This window comes from Salminus brasiliensis, chromosome 9 (assembly GCF_030463535.1).
Source record: "Salminus brasiliensis chromosome 9, fSalBra1.hap2, whole genome shotgun sequence".
Taxonomy (NCBI): Eukaryota; Metazoa; Chordata; class Actinopteri; order Characiformes; family Bryconidae; genus Salminus; species Salminus brasiliensis.
The window spans coordinates 36,602,944-36,616,851 of NC_132886.1; the positions used below are offsets into that span (position 1 = coordinate 36,602,944).

Below are 13,908 nucleotides of genomic sequence, written 5' to 3' on the forward strand. Positions count from 1 at the left end.
CGTTTGCCTAGAAAATACATTTTCCAGCACTGACGGTCTGAGGACTACATTCTGCCACAATGCTAACAAGCATCTGTGCTGCCAGCCTCGCCCAGCGTCACCATCGTGGTGTTAGCCTCATTCAGTGCAGGCCACCGGCCTCACCCAGCATCGCTATAGCCGTGTTAGCCTCGCTACTGTGCAGGCCACCGGCCTTGCCCAGCATCACTACTGCAGTGTTTTCAATGCTATCACAGCGAATCTTTTCAATTGTGCCATTAGCATCGCTATTGCAGCATTAGCATCACACATGGGGTGTTAGCATTGATATCGCTGCACCAGCCACCGGCCAATGTCAGCATCAGTACTGCGTCATAGCATTGCATTATTATGGCTACCGCGCTGGCCGCCAGCCTCATTCAGCATTCCTATTGCTGCATTATCCTCGCTACCATACAGCAACCGGCCACTCCCAACGTCGCTACTGCGGCCTTATTGATGCTACTGCAGCATTAGCATTGCTTGTCCAGCACTAGTAAATATTAGGGTCTAGGGTTCAGCGACTAGTAAAAATTAGGGTCTACACCTTAAGGCTCTGAGGGCAAGGCTTGAGTCCTTCACCTGGCAGGTGGTCATTTTATACCACAGAACACATACTACTTTTTCACAGATATTTTGGTCCCAAACTCCCCATTGTTGATAGACCATTGACCATCCTATGCAGCCCATGGCGGTCCGGCCAAACTAGGCTTGCCTGTTTTTTTTTGTTTTCAATACATAAATAATTGATATAATGAACCTTGTTAGAAAAGAGAAAACCTAAGACCCTCGTAGAATCCATCCCCACTGACTAGTCCTTTCAGAGTTAATTAAGTAAGTGTGTGTGTGTGTGTGTGTGTGTGTGTGTGATTCTCAAAGCTCTCTCTGACCTATAGAGCTTGTCGTGGATTCGTGTCTGCTGTCAGTAAATGTCCATTAAGTCCATTATTCACAAATACGCGAAATGGCAAGTTAGCATCCATGCGCTATGTGAGCATGAGTTCTGTAGTTGCTATGAAAGCTGTAATCTCTCAGTGTAACCTAAAGCCAGCCTGTACCAGACTTTTCACGCTGAACTGCAGAGCATTACTTCACTTTACCTCCAGGCATTTTGAAAGCTAAGCTGTACGAGCTAAAAATACATGTGTATAATGCTAAATTCCAGTACAGTACAGTCCAGTCAGCATCTCAGAACATCTATAAATTAATATTTAAATTTCAGGTATAATCACCCTGCATAGTTCATCACATACAGGTACTTGCTGGACCGTCCAGTCGCTCAGTCCCTTATGATCAGTCAGTCTTCTGTCCCAGACACACTTGGCTAAAGCTCTTATCCAGATGTTATACATGTTATGTATATATGTTGGGAGTCTTGCCCCGAGGACACTTCCCAAGGCTAAGTTCTCTTTGCAGAATCTCACATTGTCAGGTGCGATTCGGGCCACTTTCATATGTGGCACTGAAATCCGACAGAAATCCGATACACAGCAATGCGCCTCGGTCTGAACAGCCAGATCGGAATCAATGCAATTTCTACGCCAATCCAACTTCACATTTGCTAAGGAGATTAGAACATGGATGACAGACAGCAGTGAGGGAGGTTATCAGTGGCTGGATGGTGAGAAAATGTTTGAGGAAATGTTTAAAGAAATGGTCAAACACGGCCACAAGGGGGCGTCAAAGGAAAATAAAAAGATGCAAACCAGTGAAGTGGGCGTGGCCGAATGACACGCCCTTTTTACAGCAAGCTTGAACCCATTCAAGATGAAACCGTGTCACATTGGTATGTTTGCCCGGCCAGGGAATCGAACCCTTGTCTACAAAGGGGAAGGCCACGTTGTTACCCACTATGCTACATCTACTGGTTGCACACATGTCTAGAGATAAACAGTAGGTGGCGCTATACAGCTACAGTTTTGGAAAAATAGTGCTGCAGTTCCCATTCTGAGCTAAAGCGCACTTTGTTGCGCACTCTTCTCCTGTGCGACTTTGCCGTGACCGTCATTTTACATTTTGAAGATTTGCGTTTCTGGATAGAGATTTTCCCGCCGTTGTTTGTCCATGATATGCTTCCTCAGGAAACCCATACGTTCTGATATATAATATAGCTGCGTTTGTAGCGTTAGCATTCTGCTAAAATTTTGTCTGAGTTTTGAATTTTGAGTTCTTGAAGAATTAAAGAATTATTCGTCCTGGTCATCCTCAGAAGAGACGCTGGGACTTCGACTCCTCAATCCCTGTTTGCTGTGTAGGCTGCCTACTCCTCAAGGTAGTGTCCATCTTTGGCCCTTTCCTGACTGTCAGTTTAAAAACCATCAAAATATATAATGCAGCATGACGGGGAACCCTGTCTGATGCTGAAACCAGTTCCAAAACCCATCATGTTTCAGTTTGACAGAAAACAAGCTGTTGTTGTTACTGTAGGCCTATATGTAAAGGGCCTGTGATTGGCTGCCCTGTATTGTTCCTGGTTTAAAGAGCAGTCCAGGCTGAAACACTGAAAATGGCATTGTCTATGACATGACATGGGCTCCTTTAGGATTTTTCATGACATGGGCCCTTTAAGCCATTTTAAGCATCTTCAGGATAATAAGGGGTGACCGTCCCAGTAACCAATGTGAAAATGCCTCTCTCTCTCACTCACACAGCTGGGCATGGCACAGGACATGTATCTCATCTAGCTGTCATCGTGTTTGCACAGCTGCCTCTAGCATGTTACTGTCAGCGCGGGGTGAAAATCAGGCTGTAATTTATTTATTTATTTGTTTACCTTCCCCTATAGATAACAGCCTCATCCCTCTTCACCTATAATGGGCTTCAGACTAGCACAGTGTAGTACCACCCCGTCACCCATTTGCGCCCAATGTCCGTCGTTAGTGCCCTGTAGTGCTTTTTTTGAGTTTTAGACTAGCAGCCAGCTCTAATTCTGAGGCTGACACTCACTTTTGCTGGTCTCGTCCAATCAGAGAGAGTCTGAAAACGTGCAATTAGAAGAGCTTCGTCATTCGTAGCGTAGGCTAACCAAGTCAGAATTGTTCACAGCGGTGGTGAATGGAATCAGACCTCTCAAGACCTTCTCTATCCAAGGCCTAAATGCTCATGAATACATTCATGACGGAGAGATACAATGCAAGGTGTGGTATAGCAAAATAAATGGATGGAAGCCTACCAGGATCTGTGATGGGACCAGGGTTGTGCACTGCAAAAGGGGCCTAGATGAGACCTATGGGAGATTAGGGTGGGCTGTAATGATCAAGTCCTTTTGGGAAGCCCAATTGGGTCCCAGTACAAACCCAGTATATACAAGTCCACCTAGCCTGTTAGCATGTTCCCCTGGTTCCTGTCACCCATAAGAAAGCCCATACATTTCTCTACAATGAGCCAATTCACACCAATCCCCTCCTACTGACTTTTATTACGACTCAGACACTGAATTCTGCAGAACGTTGGTGGAATTCCTCTCTATATTTTTTGAATTGAGAGTCTGATTATGAGCACAAGCTGCCAGTGGCCTTGGCCTGTTCACTTTTGTTCAGTTAGGCTGACTCTGCTGCCACCAAGTGGTAAAAATGGCATCTTACAAAACCTACAGAAACCCTCATCATCCATCAGAGTCACAGCCAGGGTCCAGTGATCGATCGGCCCATAAGAAACAGCATGTACATTCAGCTAATGCAAAGCTAATGGGAGCAGAGAGTTAAGGAAAGACTCTGGAGTGTCGCCTGAAATATAGCACAGCACTAGAGGCTCGTTTTTCATAAGCTGAAAGCTGGAGCTCACAGCGTGGACGATGTAAGAAAAATCGAAAAGGCCCTTTTAGTGTCCAGGAAATGAACCTCCACCAAGTTAAAAAGCCACCGTCCCACGAGCCAAGTTTTTGAAGTTTTTGCAGACAGTCAATATTCGGGCAGTTGTTTTCCGGAGCATGATCTGAGACCAGCGAAGTTTGTTGATCAGTGTAGGGGTCTGAAGATTGCCTCTGACATTTTTGCACTGGAGCTACGATGCTAATGTAGCTGACAAGTAATGGTAAGGTAAAAGGGGAAAGGTGGTCTCTGCATTTTACCCATCTGTGGTAGGTGTGGCGCAACAGATAACACCACCACCTACCATTGCGTTACAACAACACCATGTGGGAGACCAGGGTTCGATTCCCGGTCTGGGTGACTATGCTGCGCTACACCAATAAGAGTCCTTGGGCCAGACTCCTAACACTACATTGGCCCTCCTCTGTAATACGAGTAACCTTGTAAGTCGCTCTGGATAAGAGGGTCTGCTAAATGCCATAAATGTAAATGTAGTTAACACACACACACACACACAGCCAACTCCAACACCCAGGGAGCAGAGAGAGTGAAGGGCCTTGCTCAAGGGCCCAACAGCGGCAGTTTGTCGAGTCCGGGTATCGAACCCACAACACTGTCATTAATAGCCCACCAACCTTTGATGGTTGGTGTGGTGCAACAGCTAACACCACTGCCTGCCACTGAGCTCCCACACTATGTTGGAGACAGGTGTTCGATTCCCGGTCTGGGTGGCTATGTTGCGCTACACCAATAAGAGTCATTGGGCAAGACTCCTAACACTACACTGGCCCATGTAAGTTGCTCTGGATAAGAGCGTCGGCTAAATGCTATAAATGTAAATGTGATGGAGGCGTATAGCCACCAATTAGCACTTTTCAAACAGCACGGCCTGCAAGATTCATAGGGGGGGGTGATGTATAGGTGTCATGTGTGTCCCACTGATAGTAATATGTACAATTATTACTATGAAGATGAAGAGGGTGTCAGGTGGAGTGAGCACCGCACCGCACAGCTCCAGGGGTCTGGGGTTCGATTATTCTTGCTCTGGTCTCTGTCTGTGTCTGAGGAGTTTGAAGGGTGTCCACGTGGGTTTCCTCTGAGTACTGACCCATGGCAGGGGAAGCATGTGCTGATGATGCTGGGCTGCAGTGAATGGGTGTGTGTTGCCCAGGACGATTCTAATAGCACTAAAAAAAACATTATTTTTTTAAGATTTTTTTTTTTTGAATTTCAATATTAAGAAATGATTATTATTCAGAAAAGATTTGATTTAACACATTATTATTATTTTTTATTTATGTAAATATCCCCCTAAGTACGAAGTGGTTCGGTCCGTCCAGGTGCGACGTGTAATTGCGAGCAGTGAGGCCGAGCCGGACCTTAGAGAAAAGCCCTGTTTCCAGAAACGCAAAGAAAGAAAAACATTGAGACAAAATAGAGAGAGAGACAGAGAGGAGGGACAGCATGTCCACCAGGTCTTCTGGGAGAAAGGTGGGTGGTGGAAATTAGCCTGTTAGCCAGCGCTAGCTTAGTCCTCAGTGAAACAGGCTAATGCTAGCTAGCCGGTATCCTCTCAGAAAAGCCAGTGTTTACACTCCTCTCCTCTTTTAGCCCACATTTCATACAGGCAGGACAAGTTTATTTTAGTTTAGTCATGCTAAATGAGTTGTCCCTGTCCCTGTCCCTGTCTCTGTCCTTGTCCCTGTCTCTGTCCCTGTCTCTGCCCCAGGACGAGCAGAGACCGCTTCAGGCTCAGCAGCAGAAGGAGGAGGTGAGGAGAAATAGGAGAAGGAGGTGAGGAGAGGGGGCTGTGTTCACTGACTTGTCAGTTGGGATTTTATTCTTATTATTTTACCAAAAAAAAAAATCTTTACAGCGTTTTAAGTTTTAATGTAATTACTTTTCTATACTCTGCTGCAAAGCAATTGCGCAGATATGCGCAGATATGCGCAGACATGCGCATCATGCCTTTTAGGCTGGTCCTGTGTTAAGGCACTAATATTATTATTATTATTATTATTATTATTATTAGATTGGTATCTTAACATCTTTACAGGAGCTAATTGTGAAGCTATGGCTGTTAAAAATAGAAAATTAGTTAATCATTTTTATGCTGCTGTTATTTTTAATGTCCAGTATTATTAGTGGGGTGTGATATTTACATTTTTCATTTAAACTGACCACAGTTATGTGTCTGGAGAATTTCGGCAGAATTGTAAAATTATATGCGACATCTTTTGGGGCGGTAGGGCCCAGTGTAACTTTTGTTTTTTTATGGTAATGGGGCCCAAAATCCTTGGCAGTGCCCCTGGTTGTACCCTTTGATAGGCTGGTGTCCTGTGCAGGGGGTGTTCCTGCCTTGCGCCCAATCATTTTAGGTAGGATCTGGACCCGAGTCAGACCGGAAAGTAGCCAAACTAATTTTTTCGAACAATTTTTTTTTTTCGTAAAGTAAAAAAAACAAACACAAACGTTCAAATTGCTCCTGAACGTCCCGTCTAAATCAAACCGCACGTCCAAATCTAAACTAGCCCACTGTGTATTAGTGCCAGTATCGGCGCCGATACTTACACCAGATACCACTAATACCATCAAGCTCACTGATGGCCTATGTTTTACTTTCTTTTTTCTTTTTTTCTTTTTTTAAACCAATACATTTATTGATTGTTTTTTAAACAACCAATAACAACCAGTCATACATATTTATTACCATTAAACAGCCCTTTAATGGAGCTTTTACATTTACAGCACTTTTTGTCTCCATGTGGTGGTGTTTAGGTTCTAAAGCCAAAAGTTGAGTTTCTGCAGCTTGTTTAAAGGAAACACACTGAAGTTTAGTAACTTTTTACAGAGGCGTGTAACTGATTGTGAATTGTGGTTGTGAAATCTGTCCTGAAACCAAAGTGGAGGAACGAGCTTCCCCTGGGTGTCCGAACGCCAGAGTCACTCGCTGTCCTCAAACGCAGACTGAAGACCCACCTCTTCCGAGAGTACTCGTGGTCTCCATATTGGCTTGTGTTTAGTAGTGTCTAAACGTAGAGGTATCTTTTGAATTATTAGTCTATTCTAACTAGCTGAGGTTTTTCTTGGGTAAATAGCAAAGCACTTTTGTAAATCGCTCTGGAGAAGAGCGTCTGCTAAATGCCTTAAATGTAAATGAAATTGCAGCATTAGCACTTTCTGTTTTTAAACTGGTGTTTTTTCATATATGAATTTTAAACACCAGTTAAAAGCTCTTTGGTGAAGCTGAGCAAGATTATGCAACCGTACTTGCCCCCGTTTCTGCATTGTAGCAATTTTTCACATTTTTTTCATAGCTCTAAAACTTTTCAAATGTGCAGTTAATCAGCAAGTAAATGCTGCTTTTTCCTTATTTGTCAATCTAAAAAAAAGTAGAGCACTATAATTATCAGGGTTTATGAAGTTAAGTATTTAAGTCAGAGTTGGCATCAGTGTGTTTCTACTATTTACCCAGTTTAAACGCTAATTAGCATTATTGTAGCAGTGGAAGTTTGGTAAGCACAAACTGTACTCTCTATGTCTCCATTCCAGAACTGTTGCTATATTGTGATATTTCTTTTGCTGTATTGCAAATTTGAAAGGGCATGAAATGACCACAATATGCAATGCAATCATGCCTAAGAACATCCGTACTGGTGGTAAAATCACACTATCACATGGCAACTTGTTGCTTATGGCATTATCCTTTTTTTTATTATGGAATATAATGGCTTATATGGGCAGATTTCTCTGAAACGTTGCACCCTTGATCGTCCTTCAGTCATTTGATTTAAAGTGTGGGGGACAGCACGGGATTAGCCCACACTAACCTTCACTAAACGCCACATGCTTTCAGAAAAATGGATGCAGGAGTCTGTGGGGTAGAGTCAAGCCACATTGATTAGATAAGTGTAATGTCTGGGTTTCCTTTTGTAAACGAAACGGGAGTCGTCAGGAATCCCATCTTCTGTAATATGCTCCAATAACTGCTCTGTAATTAATATACAGTAGAGAACGTTTTTACTAGCCAACTCCAAATTCTCTGCTGGTTTTGATGGTTGGTTTTAAAGTGGCCTTCAGCAAGTGGGAGTTTTCTTTCAGTGCCGGTCTGTTCAGGAGTATGAGTATTCCCTGGCCTCATCCTGGTGGAACCTCTCTGAAGGCCACACATCACAATAATGTGGCAATACTGCAGCTGCCAGTGGGTGGACAAACTTTCAGATAACGGCATGCATTTCACTCTGAGAAAGTGATGGAATACGGACACCACAGGGTTTGCAGTTGTTTTTTATTTAGTCATTTTTGTACAAAAAAAGAGGTATGATATTACATAGCCAGCAAAGAATAGACATCTTTACCATTAAAAACAAAACCTTAAAAAACAAAACAGGAAACAAAAATCAAGACATTACAGGTGCAGACGTGACCGATTCATCGTTAGTGTTGACCGTAGTTAAACTGCATGAAGATGCCACCAAGAAGAAACCAAGAGTACCGATTGCTTCAGAACAGCAGAATTAGGATGCAGACATACTCAGAAATATGGAGTTTGCACTAGTCACAGAAAACCCTTCAGATTTAGAGATGCTAGCTCTTTTGTTTAGTTTTTTTATTAGAAACCTACCACCAACCCCTGCAGCCCTCTCAGAGAACAGTAACAGCGCCGCTTAAACGTCCTTTGCAGTGCTGTTGTTTCCCAGCGGTAATCTCGAGCACCTTACATGTTCACATGGTATCGCTTGGTATGCTTCACGGCACACGTATGTAATTTCCTCAAATAGAGCACAAACATTTGTTAATTGTTCTTAAATATGCGGTTATGCAAATTATTAGTCATTTTCTAGTATATATCAGCTGTTAATTTCAGCACTAATCATGACTGAATCGGATGTACCCAAGCCCGTCTTGGTTAACACCCTTTCAGAGCATGTAGTGTACGTTGACGTCATGCGACACCTACATGCATTAATCTCTGAAGTACTTTTGCTTGGTAATGCCACGTGTGTCGTTTGTGAGGAGTTGTTCGTGACAAACGAGAATCGTTACGGTACTCCACAACCTGGTTAGCAGCAAAGGAGGCTGGGAGATGGCTCAGGTAGAGTCTCGGCACCTGCCTGCGCAGACCCACGACGTTCGTTAATACTGATGAGAAATAAAAAAATAAATCCCCCCCAAAGAAAAACAAAACACTGTGTCTGGTGGATTAGACTGAAAATTGAAATGGACTGAGCTAGATACCTAGGACCACACTTCGGGGTTGCATGCTGATGTTATAAACAAGGATGTGAATGTTACTGTCCGGCTTTAGGGGTGAAGCCAAGCGTTCAGGAACGTTTCTCAAGAGTTCTCATCTGAAAGGGTTCACAAATTTCACAATTAAAAAGGAAATACAGCCCAGAACTAGGCTTAATCCCTGTCTGGGAAACCGACCTTCGGGTTTTAGGCCGTTGTAAAGACAATTGTAGAGTCAGAGTTGTTCACAGTGGTAGTAAATGGAACCAGATTGATGCATGCCGGGCGTTATGAGGAAAAGTAGTCCCCCAAAAAGACAGACTATTTTCTTTTAGATTAGCCACTATTTACCATCACCAGCACGGCATAAAAATGCTTGTGGTGGTTTTTCTACCAGTTTGGTACTGCCAAATAAGCCACTTGTTCATAACTCCCCCTAGCACTAGCAATGCTACGGACACTAGGAGGGTAAGGACTTATCACATCTCCCCAGACTGCTTGCAATGCAACATGCTCGGAGGAAAGCAACAGGCCCCCAGCTCCAATGCACCAGCTAACAGAGGCCCGGGCTGGCCAACGTCACCGAAGATGTGTGATTGGGGAGAGAGCACAGTAAATTGTGTGGCAGCACATTAGACTCATGCTGAGCCATTGGATAATTTTATAAAAATGTCTCGATTTGTGTTTGTAAATATTGTGAATATTAGCTCCATTTACCCCCACTGTAAAGAGGAGGCTAAGTTTCTCTACATTTCATTATTTCACACCAGTTCTACTTTAAATTGATTATCTCAGCCACTTACATATGCTGAAATGTTTATGAAAACATGGAATTGCTTTTTGAAGGACTACTGCGAGGGCGTGGTCGACGAGGAATGATTTGGGCATGTCTCCCAGTATTTGAAACGCAGTTGAAATGGAAACCTAAACTTGGTATGAACTCAAGATTCAGTTGTTGAGGGAATTATGACTGTATGCTGTAGAGCGGTGGTCACCAACCTTCCTGTAGGTTTCACCTTCGAAACCACATCTAAAACAGCTCATTCAGCAAACCTGGGACTTCTAAAGGCAACAGGCGGTCAGGAAGGTCGAACTCTAGGAACGAGGCTGGTGACCAGCGCCATGGAGCCTGCAGATTTATAAGATCACATTCCCGTCCCTCATCTAAATAACATCTCCGGCTGAACTCCTCAAACTGAACTCCTTCATATTACTGGGGATGAGGTTGCGGACGAACGACGTGTAAACATGGAGGAAATGCAGAACATCATTAGCTGGCATTTTGTTTGACGACACGCGGGGGGGCGGGGGACAAAACAAAACCCTAAGCGAACATAGGCGTCAACGCGTCGCAACAGACCCGGAGGTCTGATATGAAACGGTTCAACTTTTGTAACTGCAACCTACTGCATAATCATAGAACCCATAGAAGTTATGAACACTGAATATTCGATATGCATACATACATATACATACTATATACACACACATACAAGGATGTTCCTTCACTAGAAATTTAGTACACTGAGCTGTACAATAGCCTCAAAAGAGAACTGATGAGCAAAACACTGTCTTGCCTGTACAGTAAATACTATAGTTTATAGTAAGTTCTGTCCAAAACAACAACAAAAACATAGGAAAAATGGTGCGTGAGCCTGGAAAAGGCCACAAAGTGCATATATAATAATCATTACTGTCACGCAAAAAAAGCAAAACATTGTATAACCATAATGGCGGCAATCTTACAGGAGAAGGAAAAAAAAAACCTTTAAATGGAAGTCAATGTCAAAAGATTATTTCTATTGGTCCGTTCAGCATCGGATTTAGACACAGGGGGGTTTTTGTGCGTATATATAATATATCGCTGTTGTCCAATGAAACATATGTATCATATGTCCGTTTTCTCCATGGTTTGAACCCCTTTAGCTGCTCTGTACACTATGTGAATCATTCTGAATGAATGGACCAATAGAAATGCTCTAAATTACTTGAACTAAACTCTTATTTACCTTTGACTTCTATTCTTTCCTTCTTCTGTAAACTCACTATTTTGGAGATACATGTTTTTCATTGGACAGCGATTATATATTAGTCAGAAGTCACTGTTCGAGATGCGCTTGGAGGAAGCGACCGCTCACCCCTTCTATATTCTGTATGTGGACTTGGTGGGGTGGGTTAGTACATGGAGATACAAGCCTATTGTATTCCTGCCTTGCAACCCTGACCGTCTCGGATTTGAGGGCCGGCGGCATGCCAGGCCGCTGACTTCTGGCGAAGCAGCTTAACGCAAAGTGAAAAGGCCCAGCGACCCCAGTATCTCCCACCAAACTACGGTCTTGTGGGCTCTACCAGACTGACTTATTAGGAAACAGGTCTGATTGTTACAAACACTCAAACGAGATCAAAACACAAGAAAGAAAGAAAAATAACAAAAAAACGACACTTCAGTTTGAAGTATGTGAAGGAACACAGAATCAGATCATTTTGACCATGAATGAAAGAAGAAACTCCAGCAAAATGGACTTGTGTGCGTGGAGAGCTGTCCGGCGTCAGTGTGGGACCCTGCCCTCTAGAGGGGAATGTTTGAAATAACAGTTGACAGGCCAAAAAAAAAAAAAAGGAAAGGAGGGAGGGGTTTTGCTGAATGTCAGCCACGGATCAGATCAGTCTCGTTTTTCCAGAAATGTGAACTTCAAAAAGAACTGCTAGCAGCAAAAATAACAATTCTTATTGGAGATGTGTATGAATGCGGTGGACGTCCTAATTGAGATCACTTCTGTGAGGATACTATTAATGATATTCCAGTGTTTTTTCAAGCATTCCCCTCTTGAACGTCCTTCAACAAAGGACTTCTTCACATTAAAGATTTAGAAGAGAAATAGACAGACCACCTCGGCTCTTTCCTCTCTTCTCACCTTTCCCTCTCTCGCTCGCTCGCTCGCTCTCACTTTAGAACAATCCCCAATCTGAGAGCTTCCAAGCCAAAACCCCCTCTTTACTATCGTCTCTCTTCTCTGTCTGTGCCAATAGCGACCTCTGGAGGCAATAGTGCTTTGTTTTCCTGGTTCTCTCTGCTGCTGCTGCTGCTTCCGCTTCCTTTGGTCTCACAACGGGGACAATCTCTGTCGTGCCCTTTCGTCATCTATCTCCGACCTCTCCGCACTCTCTCCTCATCCCCTCAACATTCACCTCTCCTCTCCATAAGCACGTGTTTTATTTATATTTTTAACCATTGAGCAGGTAGACCACCAGCTCATAGGTGCACATCATGATGGCGGTGTTGGGGATCTGCCGGACCAGGTGGGTGGTCAGGCCGCGGTACAGTGCCCTGTAGCCCTCCTCGCGGAACACCATGCTCAGGGTCTGGAAGAACGAGCGGTACTTGCTGCCCTCCTCTCGTAGGCGGGTACGGATCACCTCTGCAAAAAAAGAGGATGCAGTTAGTTCCCAAGGCAAGAGGGTATGGCACACCTGTAGCTACCTGCGTTTACTTGCTGGATTTAAAAGTAATGTAGCCCACAAGCTACTGACCATTAAATGCACCCGTCTCGAGCGGATTACACGTTGTTGTTCAGTAATCTCAAACAGACTTGCCTCTGTGGTTTGTGACACTGCATAACCTGCTGTTATGAGTATTTAAGTACCTTATCATTATAGGGTCATCATCCCTTCTCATACACTTGACAAAAGTATTGGGACACCTGCTCTTTCATCATTGTATGTATGTATCCTTTATTTGTTAGGAAAACTGTCTGTACTGTCCAAGGAAAGTTTGTATTACATTTTGGAGCATTGCTGTGATGATTTAATTGCATTCAGTGACTAACAAGAGCATTAGTGAGGTCAACACCCCACCTCATCCCCCAACTCATCCCAAATACATTGAATGATGCATTCCAGAACACACAGCTCAATGCTGGGCGGCTTTATACCCTTCTAGTCCACGCCTGGCATTAGGCAGCATGGTGCCAGTAGGTTTATGTTTGTTGAGTCCTATTCTATTGCCAGTACTTCTCTGCAGAAATACAGGGACAAGATGAGCTGTGTGCGTTTGTGCATTTGCACAACTGTGTCGCTGTGGGTGCAACTTTTTAATGTCCTTAATAAATATGCGTTTCAAAACCACATATTAATCCATTCCAAGCAGTAACTGTTACGTCTACGCTGTGATCCTGCTAGTAGAATCAGAAAGAAAACAAACAGTGGCTTACCGTGTGGATACGCAATGGATGTGGCACAGGTTTTGGACGTGGCTGCGGCCAGCATCATTCCAACAAAATCGGAAGCGTCCTTCACCGATTCGTCCTCATCGTCCATGTTAGCGTTGGCTTTGGACTCCAGGAGCTTGCGTTTGATGCTCTCGTAGATGACAAAGTGGATGACGGTCTCTGAAATGCCTGCGTAGGAGGCAGACATGCCCCTATAAAAGCCCCGTAATCCGTCTGCCTGATAGACCCGCCGCACACACTCAAACGCGCTCATGCGCCTCTCTCCACGGTTTCTAGGGGGAGACGAAAGAAACATGTTTTTTAATTATAATTAGATTATTAATGTCTTTGTCTTACAGATGTTCACAAGTAGAAATGCGTCAATATGGAGTCTGATTTTACAAAGACTTTACAAAGATTTTACATTAGCTCTCGCACTCTGCTGATAACAGTACCTCACACTGACCGGTTTTTAATTTCAGTACAGATGTCTACTGTATCTAAATCAAAATGAAGGAGCTAAAAAGGCCATTTTTTTAAAGTGAATTCTTTTGAATTGATTGATCAAATCAACGTTTACTTAGAGGTGGTTAATGAAAGCATAATGTATGTTTAACATTTTAAAGTGCATACATTTAGTA

The 13,908-nt window shown here is 43.5% G+C and overlaps 1 protein-coding gene across 1 annotated transcript in view; it reads right to left on the reverse strand.

Annotated features, from left to right (window-relative positions):
* Window positions 1-11,813: 11,813 nt before the first annotated feature.
* Window positions 11,814-13,908, reverse strand: part of slc25a36a (solute carrier family 25 member 36a) — a 30,663-nt gene continuing 28,568 nt past the window's right edge. Inside the window, exons 6-7 of the mRNA XM_072688298.1 lie at window positions 13,271-13,560; window positions 11,814-12,478 (exon numbers count right to left, since the gene is read on the reverse strand). Of these exons, the coding sequence (XP_072544399.1) occupies window positions 12,285-12,478; window positions 13,271-13,560 (484 nt within the window). The 3' untranslated portion in view covers window positions 11,814-12,284. The remainder of the gene's footprint in view (window positions 12,479-13,270; window positions 13,561-13,908) is intronic.